This window comes from Heterocephalus glaber, unplaced genomic scaffold (assembly GCF_053883595.1).
Source record: "Heterocephalus glaber isolate CG9 unplaced genomic scaffold, H.glaber_assembly_v1.0 deba00000122, whole genome shotgun sequence".
In the NCBI taxonomy this organism is placed as follows: Eukaryota; Metazoa; Chordata; class Mammalia; order Rodentia; family Bathyergidae; genus Heterocephalus; species Heterocephalus glaber.
In genome coordinates, this window is record NW_028258138.1 from 17,146,972 (window position 1) to 17,171,490 (window position 24,519).

General features: G+C 36.1%; 1 protein-coding gene across 4 annotated transcripts in view; it reads left to right on the forward strand.

Annotated features, from left to right (window-relative positions):
* Cyyr1 (cysteine and tyrosine rich 1) overlaps nucleotides 1–23,651 on the forward strand; it is a 98,208-nt gene extending 74,557 nt beyond the window's left edge. For 2 of the 4 annotated variants that reach the window (XM_087213523.1, XM_087213519.1), the window contains exons 3-5: nucleotides 8,363–8,520; nucleotides 17,392–17,502; nucleotides 18,983–23,651. In XM_087213523.1, the coding sequence (XP_087069649.1) occupies nucleotides 8,363–8,520; nucleotides 17,392–17,453 (220 nt within the window). In that variant the 3' untranslated portion in view covers nucleotides 17,454–17,502; nucleotides 18,983–23,651. The remainder of the gene's footprint in view (nucleotides 1–8,362; nucleotides 8,521–17,391; nucleotides 17,503–18,982) is intronic. The other 2 variants (XM_004842239.4, XM_021256132.2) reach the window with 1 other exon arrangement.
* The last annotated feature ends 868 nt before the right edge of the window (nucleotides 23,652–24,519 follow it).

Below are 24,519 nucleotides of genomic sequence, written 5' to 3' on the forward strand. Positions count from 1 at the left end.
TGTTTGTTTTCTGCTTAAAACTTGATAAAGATACAGAAAGCAAAAGGAGAAAGTACTGTCTAACATAACTATCATGAGCAAGTTGGGATTAGCACTTTAGCAAAGGCTACTTGAAAAGAGTGTACTGTACCAATGCAATATAAACATTTTTAGGTTTAAAAAGTGGAAACCTGTGTGCTTGGTTGTATCTGTTTCAATCTAGATAATGATTGCTTGTCCATCATTTTCATTTCAGTTCATTTTATAGACTATAAAAGGTATGATTGAAATATCTTTGAATATTTAAATTTTAAAAGTCATTACAGTTAAAGACAGGTTGCTATTCATCCCCCTCAAAATACTCCCGCTGGCTTCAAACACATTTATCCCATTCTTCTTGCCACTTTGTGAAGCAGTTCTGGAAGTCCTCTTCTTGAATATTTTAGTTGCACTATCATGGCAGCCTCAATGTCCTGAATTGATTCAAAACATTCACCATTCGTGATCATTTTTACTTCAGAGAAGAGAGAGACATCTCATACCACCAGATCTGGTAAATAGAGTAGATGGAGACATACTAAAGTGTTTTATGAGCCTGTTTTGCATTGGATGTCAGTTGGCAGCAGCATTCACCATATTTTTGATCATTCCTCCTAAAGACATGAAAGAGGACTTTAACAAATGCTTCCAAAATTCACAAGAACAAGGATGATATGATGAGTAGGTTCAAACGGACCAGGAGTATTTTGAGGGAGATTAATGCCAATGTATGTTTTGCTGTACTAATGTTTTTTAATTTAAACATTTCCCATATATTTTGAGCACACCTTGTACATACAGTGGGGAAAAATTACCCCCATAGAAGGCATCAAATAATGATATTTGGTATCCACACAAATGTCATACATAAACATAAATATCATAAGAAACATATTCCCATATAAAAGGATAATAAATATACATATATAATATGAGGAATACTTTCAATATTTGATTTTTGTTTAAGAAAATAGGAATCTGAGTGAAAATTTTGAAATCCCTCTCTCTCTCTCTCTCTCTCTCTCTCTCTCTCTCATTGGTTTGTTTGTAGTACATGATTATATACATCATGGGGCCAGGGATTTAGCTCAGTGGTTCCACCACCTGCCTCGCAAGTGCAACATCCTGAGTTCAATCCCCAGTACCAAAAAAAAAGAAAAGAAAAAGATTATATATATCATGGGGAGTTGGTATACGTATATAACATATCATAATTCTTTTTTATCTCCTTGCTTTCCCCTCCCTTTCTCCTCCCCAAGTGACTGGAAAACAATATTTAATTGGTGTCTTGTTTAATCATAGGCACTTAATCTTCACTCCATCTATCTTGACACAAAATCAGGTAGGAGTTGGGTGCTCATTCAGCAAATTTAATTGGTAGAGATAAGTGCAAACCAACCAATTCTTAAAAGGGTACTTTTAGGCTTAAATAATTCTCCCTTTCCTCATTGATCAAAGCATTTACCATTGAACTGTAATGATAAAGTATTATTGTATTCATCACCCTCTAATTCACAACACATTCAAGACCATTTTTATTCTCATTTTTTTATTCTCATTTTGTATACTTCTTTGACATCTAAATGATGTAGAGATTTCTTGAAAGTTCTCACTGAGTCATAACATTTAACTCTGTAAGATATAAGATCAATGATCTCAATTTAATAGAATTTGAATGGATCTGCTTGCTTTCCTGCTACTGATATGCTTTTCTGGAAACTTTCTGCAGGGTTTCACAGTGCTTGTTTGTTCCATATTATTTCATTTTGTTTACAATAGCGGAGATTATGTGATAATCTTGACAAAGTAGTTATACTCAATAATATTAGATCAAGGAACATCTCCTTCACGCAGATCCACACACACACACTCAAACTAAAATGACAGGTTTTTATTTTTTTAAAAGAACTAGTTGTTTAATCTGTCACATAAAGGAAATCCAGAGATAAGCAACTGGGAGCTGATATGGCATATCCATGTAGTTAGGAGGGGTTCATACTCCATCACCTCCAATCTCCTCCATCCCTAGGACATAGCCCTTGTCCTCGTGGCTCAACATGGAGATAGAGCTCAACGTTTCAGAAAGTAGGGTAGAAGGTAAAATAAGAAAATGAGGGCCGGGGATTTAGCTCAGTGGCTTTGCTGCCTGCTGCACAAGCGCAAGGACCGGAGTTCGATCGCCAGTACGGGAAAAAAAAAAAAAAAGAAAATGAGACATAAAACCATACCAGCTACCTCTTATTTTACCTACAACTTATTTTCCAGAATTGTATCAAAGGAAAACAAGACTACCTTTAAGGTGTCTAGAAGATCTAATATTCATTTCAGGTAGCCATGTACCTGAGAGGTTTTTTTTGAACCAATGAAAATGTAGAATTCTCTACAAATACTGTTGTGGAGAATTGTCTCTGTTCACAGAGCTTGAAAATCAGATAAATTTAATTTAAATCAGGAAATCAGGTAAATTTACCCACTGCTTTCTAATTTTGTCATTCTAGAGATGGCAGAGTGAAGTTAATTAAAAATCTCCAAGAACTGAGTGAAATCACTAAATGGGAGCACTGGGATGAAGGAAGGCAACACATCTTTGGCATACTTGCCTGTCACAGTAATTTTTTTGCAAGTAATATAGGCTTACTGGGAAAAGTCATAAGAAGTTGGTCTTCCAACCCTTTGTAAACATTTTGCATCTAGAATAGTAACAATGTTTACAAATAATGTAACCATTTGAAATTATATTGCTCTTATTTGATATATAGAGATATACATGTAGCAAGACATAGAGGTAAAGATAGAGTTCTGAGGACCTATAATTATTAGGGGAAGCTGTAGAACTGTATAATTTTAATATTGAAAAACTATACATCATCAAATTTGTTTTTCTATTTTAGCTAATGCTTTACTGAAACACCAGGGTAAAATGCATTTTTTAAATTAAGCAAGTCAAAGTTTTACTAAATTATATACCTTACAAATTTCAGAAAGACTTACAATAAAATATTGGTTTTGAAGAGTATGATGGTATTGTAATGCCCTAACAAAATAAACAAATAAATCTGATTATTGGGTAAATTAAATAGTCTGGTGGGAAATGAAGCCAACTTTCATTCTTCTCATGTGTGCATTCTACTTTTAGCTCTGTTGGGGTACAGGAATGTTTTTTCATTGCTAATTTATCCCATACAGAGTATCTTAAATAAATAGGACTACTTAATATTCCCTTTAGTAAAACGATGAAAATACTTTTGCTTCATTTATAATTTATTTTTACCTTGTAAGGGGAAATGAATTCTTTTAAAATTTATTCTCCTGAAATTGTACTAATTTTTTCCAGAAAACTCAGTCTCCTAAAACTTTTATCTCCCACTATGTATTTCGTAAAAACTCTTATGTCCATATAAAAAGTTTCTCCTAACAAAAATGTTCTATAATTCTGCCCACTTCTTGGGCATCACTATTTCTATAATTTTTTTTAATTTTCATCCACATGGCAACAAAAGGACAATCCACAGAGGAAAATAAGATAAACTAGACTTATAGATTCCCTAAAAATTTTCAAGGTTTTAATGGTGTTTGATTTCTAAAATTAATAGCTTCTCTCTTTTCAGCCATTGCCTAAAACAAATGATCTATATACAAGAAGATTATATTTTATTATTTTTTGTAATTAATAACAGTAAATAATGCTATAAATTTTGTGCTTGCTGCTTTGTTAATAGGTGTCAAAGGATCAATAACATCAAAATCATGATTTACTTTAAAAAACTTCATTTAACACATTCATTACAACTTCATTATTAACCTTAAGAGCAAGAACTTTTCCAGGAGCTACTAACAGAGAAACAAAATGTGACTAATTTTCTACTTCCTCCATTTTAAAAAAAGAATTAATGAATATAAATATGCCCAAATTTGATATTTTAACAGATTCTAGAACACATACTTTAGAAACTCTGTGTCTTAATAATTGGGCCATCGATTTTTCTGGGAACATAAATTAGGTCCTCTAATTTAATCTTACTTAGACCTGAAATTAAAATACAAAGGAGGTTTTCAGATAACTTTCCATTTTCTTACTTCAGATTATTTCTTTTGATAAATCTTCTTGCTTGAAGAGATGTATCTATTAAACTACTAGACTCTGCTATTCTTTAAGTACTAGTAGCTGCACATCCAAACATGTCTCACATTCCAAGTTCATAATTTAATAATAAAGTGAAAAGTGCCTGTAGAAATATCTTTAAGTTTTTTGCAATTCTCCAGGTGTTCTATTTTTTAAAGTGAGCAAGAAAATGTCTTAGAGAGGAATGTCTTCTGGACAGTACAAATACAGATTCACAATCCCATATCTGTTCCTGTCACTTTTCAGAGTTCTTTGAGGATTTTAGAATTGCAGATAAGGGTCAGTTAGTAGCAAGAACAGATGTAAATGAACCTGGGGCCCTTTACTAGTCTGGATGTAACCCATGCGTGTTAATGTTTCCATTTTTACTGTAGAAATGTAAATGTCCTCAGGATGCTGTCCTGCCTGCTCTCAGAGTATCAGACAATTTGCTCCGGAGGGATTGTATTCGTTTTCCAAAATAGGAAAATCTCTGATATGTGAGGCATGTCTGGCCTCAGCAGTTTGGGGTGAGAGATTACAGGCCTATGCAGGATAAGTATAGGATAAGTGTCCATAGAGCACTGAGAATTACGATATATTTATGTGGCAAAAAGTCTATGAGCACAGGACTCATGACAAGAAATCTACCAGGATGGTCTGATAAGTGCCACACTGACTGTGACTGTGATAAACGAGGAAAAGTGAAACACAGAGAGGCTGAGAAACTTGCCCAAGGTTCCCCAGCTTCACCTGGAATCCAGGTGGTCTGACTCCTTCAGAGATCATACTTTTAAACCTGAAAGACAGAAATCACAGCACAGCAAAAGACTGGGTCTCTGGAGGCGAAGCACAAGGATTCTCGGGATACTGGCAGTCAGGCCCATGTTACCCGAATATGAACTTGGAGAATCATCGCTTCTCAGCCTTTTGGCTAAGACCAAATGAAATTGGAGAATCATCTGTGGAGAAAAATGAACATCCCCAAGGAAATGACATGTAAACCCTGACCCCTGTGGTCTTCTGTGGCCTTGCACAGTGAGTGTACTCACAGCTACTTAGAGCCTCTTTTTTAAATAGGAGGCTATATTAGCCAATTTCTGTTTCTGTAATGGAATACATGTAGCTGCCTAACTTATGAAGAAAAGAAGTTTGTTCAGCTCACAGTTTTGAGTCTGAAAATCCAAATAGCTTGGCATCACTTGGTCAAGGGGCCCCGTGGCTGTGTTATATCAGGCCACATAGCATCAAAAAGGAGCATAAGAGAGAGGGACTAATCACGTGACAAGGAAGGGAGCCAGAAGCAACTAGGTCCTGTGAGAATGATATTAATCCTTTCCATGGGCACATGCCCAGTGACCTCACAACCTCCCACTGGGCTCCAGCTCTTTAAATCCCACAACACCTCTTGACATCTTCCCCTAATCAGTCTTTAGAAGACACACATAAACCACATCCAAACCATAGCCAATGGGACTCAAGGAGCACCAGACATTTAAGGAAAACATCAAATATGGAGACCGAAATAATCAGAAAGAGGGAACTTAGAGCAGAGGTAACACAGGATATAGAGAGGTTCAAAGAACATATCATTAGTATCTCAGCGATTGAGAAAAAAGACTGTATCCACAAAAGGAAATGAAGACACTTATAAAAATGAGGGGAGTGCAGTGAGGATAAGGTACAGTGGGTGAAATTTTAAAATATGCTAGCTAAAATGTACAAGTTCAATAAAACTTTGGAAGATCAAGTCAGTGAATTTCCCCAGAAATTAGTTCAAAGAACAAAGGGAAACAATGAAGAAGCAATTGAGGAATTTATAAATTTATTTCGGATTAGGTTTCCAAAAAGAGAAGCATGGTAAATGGTGGAGAGATTACCAGTTTAAAGATTCTTTTCATGAGGAAAAGAATCTGATAAAATATATATAAATATGTTTTTTTAAAAAATGCCCAACTACACTATGAAGTTTCAGAATACCAGGAAATAAAAGAAAATGTTAAGAACAAAAAATTCTAGGAATAAGAAAAGAAAAAATGGATATCCCACAAAGAAAAGTAATTATAATGCCATGGGATTTCTCTATAGTAGGTCTATATTCTGTAAGACAAATAATGCCTTTCATCTTAGAATTCCATACGTAGATGCTATTGTTTGGATAAGTGTCCCCAAAGGCCTATGTGTGAAAGGCATGGTACCTCGGGCGGCACTATTGGAAAATGGTGGAACCTTTAACAAGTAAGGCCTAGTGAAATAAGTTAGATCATTGAGGACATACCCTCGAAGCGGGTAGTGCAGTCCCACCCCCTTCCTCTTCCTCTAACTTTGCTTCCTGGGAGCATGACACTATGATATACTGCCTTGCCATAGTCCCAAAGCCAACAGAGCTAAGTCTTCATAGACTAACACCTCTGAAACCATAAGCCAAAATAACCTTTTCTCCTTATAAGTTGAATTATCTTAAATATTTGTTACAGTAATAGAAAGCTGATTAACACAGTAGCCAAATTAGGAATCAAGTGAGTTGAGTAATTTTTAGGCATGTAAAGACCAGAAAGCTACTTGTCTTTGAAGCTATCTTTAAGAAGCCATTCGGGACTCTGCTTCCACAACAGCTCAATTCATCAAGAAATAGCAAGATTTGGGTTCAGAAATTTGAGCTGAGGACACTAATCCAGTCCTGGAGAAAAATAGTTCTAGACTCAGAGTAATGGAAGGAATTAGTAGGCCAACTCTTTATGGAGGCAGAATAGAAATAATAAACTTTTTTTTTTACTGTGCATGAGTATGAAAAGTTACTGATAATTGTGCAAGAGATTTCTAGGAATTGTGTGAAGGAGAGGAATTGCAATAAGAATATGGAAAATGAAAATTCATGGAAATTCCTTTAGAAAAATAAGTTGAAGAGAAGTAAGAGGTAACCGTGACACTTTGTTTGGCAAAACGAAAAGCAGTGTAATGCTAATATAAATACAGATAACCCTTTTTAACAAAGGATAAAGCTTGTCTGAGGGTCCTATATCCCTAAATACTAAAAAGCAGCCCAATACAAAAGAATTAAAATATTTAAAATAAAAAAATTAATAAAATATTGAGAAATAAATTTAAAAGTACTAGAAAATAGCTGAAAGAGTTGAAAATGGTTGGGAATACATTTTGGAAATACACAAATTGTAAAGAAATTTTTCTTATTTTTCTGTATTTATGATAGCCATTAAATATCCATTCAAAATTATCCTATTACAATTCTTCTGTAAATACTTGCATTATCCTGCTAATATTTGCTTTTCCATTTATAATATTCTTATTAAGTTAGCCATGTATCATGAACCTTTCACCTTGATCACTCTGATGAACATCCTCATTATATTACTTCTGCACACAAGTGCTCTGTTTCCATTGTTACAAATGACACTTTCTGGTCAAAATTTTCATTTTGATAAAGATTTCCTCATTACTTTTCAAAATAGTAGACAAATATATATGTCTGCAAATCAAATTATCCACAAATAATGATGATGTTTCCTATCTCATGCCATTCTTTTTCTATGTGTGGTTTTGTGACATTAGCAGGGGTAGAAGTTTGGCTTCTATTATTCCTGAATTTAATGAGGGTACTTATTATAACTGTCTTCTGGATAATAAAAAAATACATGATTCTTGGTTTGGTGGGGGTTTTTCTTTAAAAAAATGTCCTATGAAGAGTTTTAATCAAGGATAAAATGTTAAATTGTATTTCAAATTTAGTCACTTATCAAACTTTTTCTTAAATATATTCAATATAAATTATTTACTATTTAGGTATACAGCAAAGTGACCTTTTAGTTACTGTTTTAGAGAACATACGAAGAAAATTGTACTTTGTACAAAAATGAATTTTTAAAAGTAGATTCTGAATGACTGATTGGTAAATGGTGCTGGAAGACAGTTCCCTAAAGGTTTATAACTTTTTCTTACCCGTTAAAATACAGACTATTCGCTTGGCCGATTCAAGAAATTCTCTTTTTAAAAGTATTAGCCTTAAGAGCATCTGTAAAGAAGCACTTGTCGTAGTCATGGAGCTATATTTCAAAGACTGGAGAATCCTTACAGACCTTGTTTTTCCTCCTTTTTTTTTTTTTTTTTTGGTACGGGAAATCAAACTCGGAACCTTGTGCTTGTGAGGCAGGCAGCAGAACCACTGAGCTAAATCCCCGGCCCTACAGACCTTTTCTAATAAATGCACTTTGATTTTCCTTTTAGGGGCACTGCAATTGCTGGCATTGTGTTCGGAATCGTGTTTATTATGGGAGTCATTGCTGGAATCGCCATCTGCATCTGCATGTGCATGAAGAACAACCGAGGGACCAGGGTGGGCGTCATCCGAGCCACACACATCAATGCCATCTCCTCCTACCCTGGTAATCAGCACTGCCCACTCCTGAAGGAAGAGTCTGGTTTGTTAGTTATGCCCTGCTCCTTAGAGAGAGAAGACATTAAGGCTCTCATTGAAATAATCTCAAATTTTCTAGAGCATTCCTAAGTAAATGTAGATCAGAGCTCTAGCTTTGAATAGAGATTACTTACTTAAATCCAAATAAGAAAACCTATTTTGTATTTGAGCATATTCATATTTTCACTGGTTGTCTGATTAACTACAATTGCCATTCTGTCAGAATTAAAATAAAGAGACAATTCACACCCACTCTGTCTACCTGCCAGTGAGTTCTGACAAGTAATTATAGAAAAAGTATGTTATATGTCTCAATAAACTAGCTTCTGATTCAATAGGCATATAGGTCTTGAGGAAAAGTATTGAGGAAAGTTTTTATATGTCCTTATTATGCAAAAAGAACATCTTAAATTTCTCATCAAAAAGCAAAGGTAATATATTAATAATTTGACAAGCATTTGTTGAGTCTTCTAGAAGTTCCACATATAAATATATTGAGTACATGTGATCACATGAACAAAATGCTGCAATCTCTACCAGAGATTTCAACAGAGTTTTCTAATTTTGTATGTATAATCTGGCACATAAAAGGGCAAACACATTCTAACTTTAATACATCTTAGGAAAATCATTTCCCACTGACACTATGTCCTTTCTCAATCCCTATGAAAAAGCAACAGATACCTTCTACATCCAATCTGTCCTGAGTATTATTAGTTCCCTAATCCTTCCTTCCTCTGTTTTTTCTTGAACTGCTTCGACAGAAGGGATGAATGTGGAAATAATAACTTCAGTTCCTCTCTGGTCAGTTCTTCCTCTTCTCCGGTACCTTCTTTTCAGTGCCTTAGGGTTCAGTCTTAGATCTTCCTCCCTACTTCCCTTCTTTCACTCGATCATGTGGCTTCACAGTCATAAGTTTCATTTATATGCTAATTCTTCTCATGAATCTCACATTTGTTTTATCCCAGTGCATGTTTGAAATCTTCACTTGGTTGCCTAATAAATATGTGAAGTGTAACGGGATTAAAACAGTATTGATAATCTCCCTCTACCCAAAACCTTCACTATTTTCAGTTGGTGGCATCTCTACCTTTCCTGTTGCTCAGACCAAAACTATTGGATTAATTCTCAACTCCACTCTTCCTTCACAATCTACCAAGAAAATTTCTCACCTCTACCTGCAAAGTGTATTCAGTATCTGATGGCTTATCACAGTAAAAAGTAAACAGTTTTATTTCTGGCATGAGCCACACTATAAACTCTCTCTTATTTTCTTACCATTCTGACCCAACTCCCAGCATCTACTCTGGACTCCTGGGTCTTTTTTCAACAGAGTGGCCCGAGTAAACCTGTTAAAATAGATGTTATATCACTCCTGTACTCAAAGTCTTCCAGAGGCTCCCCCTTTCCAGAGGAAGACTCAACCAAAGGTTCTTCATTGTATCTCGTGAAAAAAGCTGCTCTTTTTAACCAGGGCCTTCAAGACATTGCATGAAATGACCCTTTTTCCCATATTGGGCCTCATTTCCTTCTCTCTCCCTTACCACTCAGGCTTTATCAGACTTTGGTCCCTTGTTGTTCATGAACACACAAGTCACAATACCAGTTCAAGGCTTTGCCTGAAGCACTGGCTCCCTTGCTTCATTCACCTCTTTGATCAAAGGTCACTTCCTGAATGAAGATTGTGATGTGGCTCTCTCCACAACACCCCAGTCCTCCTTATGCTACTCTGCTTTCTTTCGAGAATACTTTTAATCTTCCAAGTTACTATAGAGCAGTGATGGCAAACCTATGGCAGGCATGTCACAGTGGGCTGTTTGTATCATTGAAAGCTCTGTGATTGTGTTTCTCTTTTAATGTATTAGTTGTTTTTTCTAAACTAAAACCTCAGTATTCAGGTTTAATTGCAGAGTTGGCACTTTGCAATAAATAAGTGAGTTTGGGGTTGCAGTTTTAGCATTTGGTCTCTGAAAGGTTCACCATCAGCGCTATAGTTTGACTAATCATGTTTATTGTTGACTGTTTATCTCCCCTCTTCTAAAACACTAAATTTATGAGTCAAAATTTTTGGACTATTTTATTCACTTATCTCATGACAGTCTAGACTTAACCATATAGCAATACCCGTGGAATTGGTTTTAAGTTCCACCTTGGAATATGTAGAATTTAATAGCTACAAAAGCAGTTTGCAGTTTTGAATATTCCGTGGTTGTCAAGAATACTATTAAAGTTGGTAAAAGATGTTGGGACTGAGATACAAGAAAAAGAATAGATAGGACTTTTTTTATTCTTCATCTCTCCCCGTTGTTTTCCTCTAGCACAAACCTGTAATTCAAGAGAAGAACAGAAGAAAATCAGAGCTATTAACTGGAGCAAAGTCTCCAGAAATAGAAGGGAGTATTCCAGAGATAACATTTTCAATATACATTTCCTTGATCAAAAAGGATTAATCAAAATTTATTTTAAGGTATTTTAAAATATTTTGCAATATATCCTATTTTATTTTGCTTTTCAGTAAGTCCAAACCTTGAATAAAATTAGGTAATAAAAACACCATTTTAATATGAGATCTTTTTTTAATTTTTAGTTTTGAGGTTTCTATTTTGTCCTATAAACATATTTTCAAAATTTATAATGGCATCATTTTTCACTGACATCACAGTAGCAACATGTTGCATTTTCAGTAAATGCATTGTTCTGGAAACTGAATAATGCAAGAAACTCATGAACCTTACACTGGAAGCATTTTACTGCAAAAATACTGAGTCTTCGAAGACATAATATGCTCATAGTTACTAATTCATTTTACTCAAGGAATCATAATACTGTTGACTGCTTTTCAAACTCTTTCATGTGTAGAAGTACAAAAGACTTTCACCCACATTAGTTTACCCTGTGATAATTAAGATAATGACCCAACTTATCAAATGATATAGTTCTCTAGCCTAGGAGCCAGACAAGTGGGAGAACATAATTTATCGAAGGTCATTTTATTCCATGGCGAAAGTGTTCAGTGGAAACCTGTAGTGAGCGTCATTACGCTGCACTTGGGAAGAGAGAATGTCGTTCTGCTGTCACATCTGCCCCTTTGTTGGACAATGACCTTCTAAAATTAAGCTTTTCATCCCTTCCATGTTGGGTACAATGAACAAGTGTCATCTTCCATTACCATTATTTTTTAATGGCCCTTATCAAAATGAGAATGATTTGTCAAGCTGTACATTGCCACTATCTTCCAGAAATTCAGTGTAAACAAAGAAAAGTGAACATGTTAACCCATTTTTAAAATGTAGGTTTGGCTGCTACTTACACATCTAAAAGGAAACAATATAGTAAAACCAAAACAAAAGGATTGGCAAAGATACAACATCAAATGCCAACAAAAGAAACACAAGAGCTTTCAATGCCATCAAGAAAATTGAGATTTGAAGTACAGTATTGACTCTGCTGGGTGAACAGGACTTGGGGGGTAGTGGTGGAAAAACGCTCTTTTCCTAACTGAAAAATGCCAACAGATAAATGTAGGAGAGGGTCACAGAACTAGGGGTAAAACACTATTTTAAAATCACTGTAAGAAGATTTGGGCCAAAATCATCAACAGACGCTAAAATGAAGGGGGATATTTTGCTGCAGACAGGAATTTACAGATCTTAAAGTATGCGCCAGATTTCTTATCAATAATAAGTGAAAAAACAGTAACTACACAGTTGAGAAATCAAACATTTGGCAAGGTGATCCAAATTAATAGCACCAAAAAGGGACAGATGGACACCATGAACCTTTAAGTGCATCACTCTGAGGGTAACAGCTGTAGTGCTGTGCATTGGTGCTCCAGGAGTTCACAGCTTGCATCTTTGTATGAGAAAATATCTGACAAAACCAAGTTGAAAAACAAAAATTGACACAGAGATCGGGGGGAAATATCATTTATTTGATAAATAAATGCAGTTTGGGTACACTGCATCAGAGCAGCCCTCAGTCCCCTGTAAGGCAAGTGCAGGGGAGGTTTCTTATAGGGGATTTCCACATAAAGCTTGTTTTCAGAGATAGTTCATTGGCTAGCAGAAATCCTAAATTGATCACTATTCCGATGGGGTACTCCCTGCAGCAAGGTATCAAAATCTGTAAACTGGCTTCACTTGAGGATCCAAGTCTGTTGGGACATTCTGTGATTTAACATTTGTCAGGTATCAGTGCAGTCACCTCATGATCTTGGACTCCACTTTAGAAAGTCTTAGTTATCTCATTTTCCTTCACATTCTGTAAAACAACTAGGCTGTAGTCTTTAAAATCTTTTGGAAATACTTCATTAAGAAATCCGCACTGCATTTGCACCGCTGAATTCACAACTAAGAGCAACCCTGTTAGTCTATGTATTGAACCTGAGAAGATTTTTGGGCATGCAACAAATCTTTTTAGAGGCTACAAACTCATCCTAAAAACTTTTCTGTGTGTACTGAATATGAAAAAGCCTTCATCTCATGTGTAACTTCTTTATATACCAAAAATTCATACCAGAGAGCTTCTCTGTAATAACATGGCTGTCAATTTGAGGACAACTCATACTGAAGGGAAACAAAATGAATGTAATGAATATTGCCAAGTCTTCACCCAGGCAACCTGTTTCAATATAAATCAGAGAATGCAAACATAAAATGATAAAGCTTTCTTTAATCTCATATAAATTTTAGTTACAGAATTAATGCTAAAGGCAAAATCTATGAATGTATTATATGATAAAGTAGTGCTGGCACATACAAAGTTTTTGAAATGTTTTGCTATTAAATGGGTCTAGAAAATTGGGATGGACATGAAATCAGATTTTTTTTTTTTTTTGCTTTTTCTCCTATGGAAAACTCCAGATCATGGTATCCTGTAGTACATTAGTAAGTGCACTGATAAGAAAGATGAAGGAGTAAAACTGATGAGTACTGAAGAGAGAAAAGATTATTCAAAGTCAAGGTCCTTGAGTAGAAAGAAAAATAGGATCCATAGCACAAGTAGACTGTTTGGCCTCAGCAAGGATCAGAGTTGAGGCCGGTGTCTAGGTGCATTCCCAGGTCTTTGTAGATCTGCTGGTCAGAGCAGGTGTATCTTCTCTTCTGCTTGTGCCTATTTTCTCAGTGAAATAGGACACAAGTGTTCTGAGAGTGGAGGGATTGAGATGTTTGTGCTTAAGGAGAAAACTGAAAGCATGAAACCAGTCTCGGGAAAGAGAGCATATGAAATGCCTAAAGAAATGTATAATTTAAAAGCAACAGTAAGTGCCACCACATTTTAGAAAATGATCATTTTATTTAAAGCTAGGTCAGTTAGCCTGATTGTACTTTTTCTCTTTCCACATGAAGCTTCTGGATACAGACCTGTGGTAGCCAAAATATTGGATTTAATCAGGGTCAGGTTTCTGCCAGGTAGAAGGAGGAAGAAAGAAATAAGAATGTTGACAGCAGATGCAAAGAGAAAATTTTAATAATGGAGCATAAATCTTAGCTGCATAAAGAAGGACATGAAGACAGGAAAGAGATTATGTAAAGTAAAACTTTTTAAATTGCATCAGCTAATTGAAAATCCAGGCGGGGTTGAAGATGTAGGGGAATGTGGTATTCTAGAAATCTAAAAGGTACTAGTCAGATTCATAAACTAAGATTTACAAAACAGTACCATTATTGCTAAAAACAAGCATGAAAATAGAAAGCAAAACATGTCAAGGGACTCAGAAACAGGCATACCTGGATGTTGAAGTGACCAGGAATAGTAATAGGTACTGGGATGAAAAGAAGCTGTGGATCTGATGAGTACTTTCCATTCAATATGGGTTGGGACAGGAAGGACTATATACATATATATCAAGAAGTGAAAAGTAGTATGGCCCCATATCATATGGACTACAAAAGAACTTGGGTTTTTAAAGAGGGCAAACATAACTTTTTGAAAACTGGCTACAAAGATTATAAACACTCTGAGCACATCCTGGCCCTGTAGTTTGTAGTAAGGGGAGAAAAAGGCCAGCTCTGATTTGATAATGTACAGGGGAAGTCATCCAAGCATGGAAAATCAAATTTTAGTTAGAGTAAAAAGGTGAAGTGAATGTTCCCATCCACTCCTTGAGATAATGATCTCATGCATTTTTTTCTCCCTTCTCAAAAGTCAGAATTCTTCACAGCCTCCCTTACTTACGCTTAGCAGGTGCTTTCTCAACAGATCTTACTTCTCTGAGAAACAAAAAGGCACAATCAGAAAAGAACTTCCTCATGTTCTGGACTAGTGTAAGGTGAAGTAAGGTGAAGGAAAAGAAAGGAGAAGACTCGCAGCACTTTTCTGGTGACAGGCTTTGTTTTCCACTGAGCACAGGAAAGCCAGGGTGGGGGAAGTTTGGAAGCTTAATCAGATTAGATGTGCCAAGCCTTCTTGGTTCAGGCTCCACAGTTGTCTTTCTCATGGTGACAGAGGGATGTAAAACATGAAAGACTTGTCTTGATGTAATCTGGGAGAAGAAGAACAATCCTTTATATTATCTTGGCATCTTAGGCCATTGTAGAAGGGAAACGGGCAGTATTCTGTTTGTGTGACTGGGATGACATGGTAAGGTCCTTGCCAGGAGCTTTGTGGACCTTTATTAAAATCCTCTCCTTGGAATGGGGGTCAGACAAATCCTGAGTAGTAACTGCAGGAGAATGGAGGAAAGGTTTGCTTTTTAGAATAACAGTAGAAATTGTCTTTTAAAATCATTAGTCATGTGGGCCGGGGATTTAGCTCAGTGCTGCGCAAGCACAAGGACCAGAGTTCTATCCCTAATACAAAAAAAAAAAAAAATCATTAGTCATGAAAGTCATCACTCCTACCATTTATCAAAACCATTTAAAATGAGGAATGATTAAAATGAGGCATTTTGGGTACAAAAATATAACTGGATCATTGGAACAGAACAGGGAGATTAAAATTTTACAGACTGTAAAGGAAACAGAACAAAACAATTGGAAAAGTAAGGATTATTTGATATGCTACATTTAATTTGGCTTGACAAAATCTTAAATCCTAGAAAAATAAACATTGATGTAAAAAATAGAACAAAATAACAAATTCTTACAAGCAGAATTAAATATATAAATGTATATGCATAATCTCAGGTCCATTATGTAACGTGTGAAAAAGACTAACTTTTGAAATAATGATAAACATGAAAAACAGTTTGTCATGCACAAGTTTTAAACTTCAGTATGTCAGTGAGGTAAAACTCATGTAATGAAAGAGGCATTTTGACCAAGTTTTCTTAAAATAAAAATATGCAATTTTGTATGTTTGTTTACATCTTGTCCCCTTAATTATATTTTAATTCTAATTAAAAGCCTAATTCATAAGCCACCTACCCAGAACCAAAAAAAATTTACCAAATGTGAATTTCAAACAGTAGACAAAAAGTAGAAGAATGTACACCCTACTATTATCAAAGAAATGATAAAATGAAGTGGCTTTATTTCACATATTAAATTACCAAAGTAGTAAATGATAGTATGCCTTTGCCTTACTGGGACCCTCACTAGCTTCAACAATTCTTTTAAAAATAGTTTCATAATGTCCCCTAAACAATAAAATTTACATCCTGTTTTAGCCAGTTAGTCAATTTCTGGGATTTTATTCTTAAAATATCATTCAAAGTGAAAAAAGAAAGTTTCTATAAGAAGCTTTTCTTCACTCCTTATTTATAATAATTAAAACTTTAACTTCAAAATAAGTGAATTGTAAGTGAAATAACATATAGTCATTAACAATAAAGTTTATGAAGAATACGTAGCAGAATAAAACAGACATGTTAAAATACAAAGTGAAAAATGTATACTGTTTTCTGTGATTGTGAGGATATAAATACACACAAATAACTAGCAAATATAGATTTCATTTGTTAAAGAGCGTTGACAAAGTTATGGATGATTTTCTTCTGTTTCTAAATGTTCTAAAATAATGTTGAATGGCTTTGATAATGCCATCTATTTTTCTTAGAGATGTTAGTCTGAATGGATTGAAAACATTAAATTTCTTTCTCTGTATAGTGCTCCTCAGGTTTTTTTAATATTGTAGATAACTTTATCAGACATTGAGGATAAATGACATGTCTATTACAGTAGTGAATTGGGATACTGATTATGAAAGAATTTCAAAGGTCCCATGTCTCCAGCTTCATCCACACATCTTTCGAAGATTATTTGACCTGTAACAAAGAATAAAACCTCTTCTGATTAATAAGGAATTCTTAAATCAATACCTTGAAACATTTACTTCCTAGTGAAACCTAATTACCAACAAGAAAGATAACAGTTCACCATTGTACATGTATTATCTCAAAATGTCTTTCAGTGACTGACATTATAAAGCATGTGTCATATTTATTTCATCATGGATCTTCCCAAAATACCACTTTTCAACCTTATTTTATCCTTTCATCAGAATTCAAAGGTTACATGAGTAAAAGAATGCTGTTTCATAGAGGAGATTTTCATGTTCACCGTGCAGCTGCCTAAACCATAAGGATTCTCATTGTAATGTCCTCCAGCCGATATTATGCAGATGGCAGAATGTAACGGCTTTGTTACAGACCCATAAACACACCATGGCTTCATGACAGAGACTGATGTAGAGAAATCTGCAGAATCAGTTCGCCTGTGCCCCTCAAGCAAGAGGCAGGGGAAAGTGTCAGCGGAAAAGCAGTGCAGAACTGCATTCTTACAAGAGACAGATCAGTGAGCATCCAGCTGGAACTTGCTATTTTGCATGGAAGTTGAACTGTTTCCTTTCTTGATTGGGATGAAGTTTATTAGCAATCTATTTTTCTCACTCTTCCTAGATTTAATAAAGTGGCAGAGTGGGTGTAAAATTCAGAGAATGAATATGGACTCCACGGGATAAATTCCATTTCGTTGCAGAAAACAGAGCTTAGAGGAGCCTAGGTATGAAGGTGCGTTGGAGATGCTGAAAACATCATCACTGATTTCTTTACAAGGTTATGTCCGCTGCTGAGAGCTCTCAACCAGCTCAGCCAACTTGATATGGTACTTACTAGCTGAGCAATTTGGGGAACATCCCCCTCAGTTCTGTGACTCCTTCCTTTCTCCTCAGGTGACTCAATTCTGCTTCCTACATTCTCCACGTACAGGGAGATAAGGAAAGAACTCCAGTCATCAAGCTCTTAGTAAGCCAGAGGGATGCAGAAAAAAACATAGTTTTTGTTTACTCACCTATGTCTGTATATGCCTGTTTATCAGAGCATTCTCAAATTCCTTTTGGAAACAGCAGGACTTTGAAGACATTAGGGATAAGTTTGTTCAAATTGCACTTGTTCTTTTCTGCCATTCTAACTTGGAAAGTTTGGCCTTTTAGCTGCATTATTAAGATGGTAGTCTTGAGATTTAGGTTTCAGTCACAACAACTAATTAAGGCATGTCACTTTCCCAGTGGAATCAGGGATTCTCTGGCACCTCTTGAGACTGGCTGCTGAGGGCCTGTTCAGATATTGCAGAATGATTCACTTTGTGAAGGCACCAGTGAAATTCAGCTCAAGGAGCGTCTCTCTTCCAAGCCTGGGGAGGGGGCTTGAGATCACTGCAGAGTAGACAACCATACATAGACATGGCAAAGTGGATTAAATACGATTTAAAACACTAGCATATAATAGAGTAATATATTAAAGAAAAAATTTAAATAAGATTTAGATAATTCAGTTCTTGATCATTCCCAACCTTTGTTTCCCTATTTCTATAATGGCTACACCATCCTCCAAGTTATAGGAGTCCCATACTGGGTACCCAATATAGTAGCCTTACCTCTTCTTTTAGTCTCTCACTCCTTTTCCATTTAGCTAGTAACTGTTTAAGCCCTGAGTTACTTGGGACTCATAAATGTCTTCCCCTCATGGTCATCAGCCCCTTATAATCCTTCAGGTACGCTACCACTTCATCTCACCTTTGCTTCAGTCTCCTTCCATCCATATTGTGGAGTCATTGTCCTAAAGCATATTCTCTAATGTACTCAAAAAAAATCTCTCCTAGTGCTGCATCACACATGACAGTCAGAGCCACCATGATGATGATGTCTTTCCCTCTTCTCCCCGCCCCGTTTTTTTGCTTAAGCAAAAGTGCTCTCCTGTTTCTGTGCTGCTGGAGCTTGAATTTTTCCTCCACTTTTTCTCTCTGTGCCTCTTCAGCATCATACTTCCAAAAAATTTTTGCTAAGCCAATGATTCCAAACACTGTGACCCACAGCCCCACGTTTCAGAGCACTCACTCTTTCATACATATGTTCCCTCCACTTGAAAAAAAGATTATGATTTTTGCAGACAAAATGATGGCCTCTCCCAAAGTATCTAGGCCAGTAGTTAAAACACGGTAAACACTTAGGTATTTGCTAGATGCCTGACTCTCTTTCCTTCTCTTTTGCAGTGGCACCACCCCCCTACAGTCATGACCATGAGATGGAATACCATCCAGACTTGCCTCCTCCATACTCCCCGACACCACAGCCTTCAGCGCAGCGCTCCCCACCCCCGCCTTACCCTGGAAGTTCAAGGAAATAACCCTTTGCTCACAGCAGAATAAGAGCCAGTCAGTGATCTTGCCCAGAATAAAATGCTTCTCCTCAGAAACAGGCAAGAAAGAATTGTTCTAGGGAATACTTTTCAGGCCAGGTATGGACTATCTATGTTAAAGGATGCAGCATTGCTACCCTGCTCAGAGCTAACCCTGCGTGGAGTATTATGGAACTGCATCTTAGGATGTCTCCCGATCCACCTAAGCACATTCAGGAAAAAGTAATGAGATTGACAGAACAGCTGATAGTCATGATAAGCACCAGGTGAAGGAAGTTTCAGTACTGATCCTAGAAAAGAGAAGACTGAAGAAGGGCAAGAGAATGATGGCCTGGTCTACAAAGAAATAGCTTTATTCTATGCAGCTTTAAAAGTCAGAAGTAGAGTTGTTCATTCTTTCATTCACCAATAAACGTATATTGAGTGCCACAGAGCCTACTATGTGCCTGGCACTGTTTGAGGCACTGGATGGAAATTACCAGAAGGGTAATTTGGTTTTAGTACAGGCATACCTCATTTTAACGCACTTTACTCGTGTGCTTTGCAGATACTCTGTGTTTTATAAACTGAAGGTTTGTGGCAACCCTGCATCAAGCAGTGCCGTTTTTCCATCAGCATGTACTCAGTTCATCTCTCTATTTCACCTTTTTGTGATTCTCTCAGTGTTTCAGACTTTTTTCAATAACATTATATCTGATAAGATGATCTATCGTCAGTAACCTTTGATGTACTACAGTAGTTCTTGGCGTGCCACAAACCGTGCCCCTATAAGACAAGGACCTTAATAAATTGATAAATATTGTGTATGTTCTAACTGCTTCACCACCCATTCCCCATCTCTTTCCCTCTCCTTGGGCTTCCCTATTATGTGAGACACAACAATATTGAAAATAGACCAATGAATGAAGTGTTCCAGTGAAAGAAGGAGTCACAACAGCTTGAAATTAGTAAGTCTAGTGAGGAGGGCATGTAGAAAGCTGAGATGGGCTAAAAGCTAGGCCTTTGCACCAGACAGCCAAGTTGTAAATACGAAGGACAAGTTCCTCATTGAAGAATATAGATGGTACTCCAGTGAACATCTGAAGGATAAGAAAGAAAATAGCCTTATTGCTGGAATGGAGAAAGTTTTGGTGGTCTGCATGGAAAATCAAACCAACCACATTTTCTGAAGCCAAAGCCTCGTCCCAAGCAAAGCTCTAGCCTTCTTCAGTTCGATGAAGGATGAGAGAGGAGCAGAAGCTCCAGAAGAAAAGTTGGAAACTAACAGAGGTTGGTTCATGGGGTTTAAGGAAAGAAGCCATTTCCATAACATAAAAGTGCAATTGAAGCAGCAACTGCTGATGTAGAAGAAGCTGCAGCAAGTTACACAGATCATAAAATGGTTACACTGAACAGCAGATTTTCAATGTAGATGAAACCACTTTATACAGGAAGAAGATGCCATCCAAGACTTCTATAGCGAGTCAATGTCTGGTTTCAAAGCTTCAAAGGAAAAGTTGATTCTTGTTGGGGCTGTTTCAGTTGGTGACTAAGTTGAAGCCAGTTCTCATTTATCATTCTTCAAATCCTGAAGTCCTTAGGAATTGTACTAGTTGCACTCTCTGTGACCTTTCAAGGGAACAAGAAAGCCCATTTGCAACACAGTTTATTGAGTTTATTGCTGAAACTTACCACTCAGGAAACATTATGACTATCAAAACTTACTGCTCATTGACAATGCATCTGGTTACCCAAGAGCTTTGATGGAGGTATACAGCAAGATTAAAGTTGTTTCCATGCCTGCTAATACAAAATCTTTTCAGAGTCTCATGGATCAAGAAGTAATTTCTACTTTTAGGTCTTATTTAATAAATACCTTTCATTAGGCTATTGCTGCCATAGAAAGTGGTGCTTCTGATGGAGCAGGGCAAAGTAAATTGAAAACCTTTTGGAAAGGAGTCAACATTCTAAATGACATTATAATCATTCATGATTCATGGAAGGAGGCCAAAATATCACCATTCATAAGTTTGAAAGAAGTTGATGCCAAACCTCATGGATAATTTTGCTAAGTCAAGATTTTAGTAGAGGAAGTAGCTGTGGATGCAGTGTGAGTAGCAAGAGAACTAGATAGAATGAAAAGTGGAGCCTGAAGATGTGACTGTACTGCTGCAGTGTCATGATAAAACATTCATAGGTGAGGGGCTGCCTCTTACAGACACACAGAGTAGTTTCTTGCCATGGAATCTACTTCTGGTGAAGATGCTGTAAATGTTGAAAAGACAACAAAAGATTTAGAATATTACAAACATTTACTGGACAAATCAACAGCCAAGTCTGAGAGAATTCACTCCAACTTTGAAAGATTTTTTACCGTAGATAGAATGCTATCAAACAGCATTACATGTTACAGAGAAATAGTTCATGAAGGAAAGTCCATCCATGCAGCAAATTTAATTGTTGTCTTATTTTAAGAAATTGACACTACCTCCACAATCCTCAGCAACCACCACCCTGATCAGTCAGCAGCCATCAACACTGAGTTAAGTTCCTCCACCAGCAAAAGGATTTTGACCCACTAAAGCCCCAGATGGTCATTAGCACTTTTTAGCAATAAAGTATTTTAATTAAGACATACACATTGAATTTTCTTAGCATACCACTATTGTACACTTAATAGGATAGTGTAAATGTAGCTTTAGTATGCACTGGGAAGCCAAAAAATTTGAATGACTGACTTTATTGTGATGTTTGTTTTATTGTGGTGGTCTGGAACTGAACTGAATTTGTAATACCTCCAAGGTATACCTGTATAAAAAGGAGTAGTTGGAGCTTTCTTATTGACTAGATTGCTTTGTGAAGCTCCCTGTTACCAGGACTTCAAACAGAACCTTGATATCTTATAAAGAAATCCTGTAGAAAATTAAATGGTAAAAAATGGTAGAAAATTAAAATAAATTAAATGGTAGATGGGTCCACTGGGCCACAAAAACTCCACTCAAATTTTTAGGTAGTGTAAATTTCCATGTCTCTGGAAGTAAAAACAACAATTGAATATTATTTATTTAATTTCAGAGTTAAATTAGGATCAAAGAGACTCAACAGTTACTAGAAGCCAAGAGCTCTTCAATGCTAACTACTGCCTAACTGCTGGCTTTAGTCAGTGGATTTTCATAAAGAGTACTCCAACTGTGAGGGGAAACTGAAAGAAGTTCTACAGGCAACAAATACTTCACTTCAAGAGTAAGATAAGAAGCTAAATATTCCAATGGATTTTATATCAGGTAGCAAATATCTCAGAACTTATTCATGAAAATATATAACAGATTTACAAAAAGAAGAGGGAAAAATAAAATTGAGTTCCATTCATACGTAACTGAGCCAAAGTTTTGTTCTGGTTTTGTAAAATTTTGATAATTAGTTTTCTTAAAAAAGTTTTACAGTGATCAAAAAGGGTAAGATACTGTCATCAATGGTTACCTTTTACCAAATGCAAATCTTATGAAGTGCCTACCTTTAGATGTAAAAGCATTTAATAAATATTTCACAGGTGCCATATTTTGCTGAAAGAGACCTTAGCATATTTTTGTGTATTTAAAAATTGTATACTGGACATTGGAGATAGATGACCAGGCTTTTTGTCACTTTACCATTAAACCTAAAATGTTTAATCTAATATCATCATAATTTAATGAAGTCCAAAAATTATATGTGTTTTGCTGAATAAAACAAAGAATGCCTCAGAGTATGTTACAGTATCTGTACTTATAGTTAAGAAACTTAATAGCTAATATAAGTAGTTTCTTTTACTTTCAAATGCCCACACTAGAAATACATTGATCTGACTGAATATAGTCTAACTCTGAGTGAGGCCTAAAGGCTAGATTTATTTTGAATGACTCGATTGATTTTTAGATATTGACAGCGTTCTTACTTATGAAGATGCAAAGTATCCAAAAGTTCCAGCCTGTTCTAGTAAGAGCCTTCCTAACTCACATAAACCATTTAGCACACTGTCAAGAGTATATATGCTTTCATTGATTTCTTTTCTGCAAGTGTGATCAGACCCAGTTTTGCTGCAGCTAAAATGCCAGTGTCTCTGATTTTGAGAATGTTGATTGCAAATAACTATGTGTTCCTTAAGAAAAACAGGGAGGAAAGACCATCAGAAAGTTGAATTCTCATCGTCTTCACCTTCAGTAAACATTCATTGTGAACCTATTATATTCTGTAAATATTACCCACATAGGAGCCATTTGAGTCCACAGCATATCTCTTCTTTGAATTAAGGCCTCTCCTAATGCATACCACAAACCAATACACCTACAATAGATGACTATTTTTACTATTTGCCTTTAGTGTCACAAAAGCATAAATATGCACATTATATATTTTTGAAGTTCACTGATTATTTTCATAGATGCATTTGGGGAAAAATAATATATGATGTGAAAGCTTTGAATTGGGTTATTTATAAACTAACATATTTTCTATGGCCAACATGTTTATAATAAGCAATAAAATGAAAGAAAACATTATAACAAGGTGTGACTGCTAAGCTTGATTGTGTCAACTTGGTTGTCTTGGGAGGGGCTGCAGACCATGCTTCTGGGTGTGTCTGGGTGGGCCATGGAGGCATTACCTGTGCACTGTATCTAGTCCCTTGACCCTTCCTCTCTGGTGCTGTTCTCCTATTCTGCCCCAATGCCATTGCTTCACCATGCCCTTGGACCATGTTATTTGTGCCAGATAAGCCAACCCTGGACTGAACCAGAAGTGAAATTACACCTTGATTCCTAAAGGCTGTGGGTATTGGGTACCATGTCCCAGTAATGGGAAAGCTGACTAATATACAAGAGTTATATGTCAATTGTCATGAATCCATTTTGGTTTTGTTTTTTACCCTCCATTCCTATTATTTTAGCCTCATTTTTATGTACAGCAAACACAAGTTGGAGATAGACAGATTTTATTTTGAGTCCTATCTTCTGTCTATGTAATTTGAGGCAGGCTATTGCATCTGAAGTTCAGCTTTCTGCTTTCAAGTGTAAATAATAGCCCTCACTGGGTTTTTCTGAACACTGGGTTAATATACCCAAAGTCTAAATATATAGTGCCTGGCACTTGGAAATGTTCTATAAGTATGAACCCAAAATAAATTTTAAAAATCAATGTAATGTGACAAGCCTCTAAAACCACCTTATCCAACACAGCAGTCACCAGCTACATATGATGATTTAACTTTAAATTAATTGAAATTCAATTAAGTGAAAAATTGTGTTCTTCAATCTCATTAACTGCATTTCAAGTGATCTATAGCTTCATGATGTATAGCTTCATGGCCACCAGACTGAATAGTGCTGCTGTATAAAAGTCTTCAGTGAAAAAATCCAATGAGGTAGTGAGGGAGGG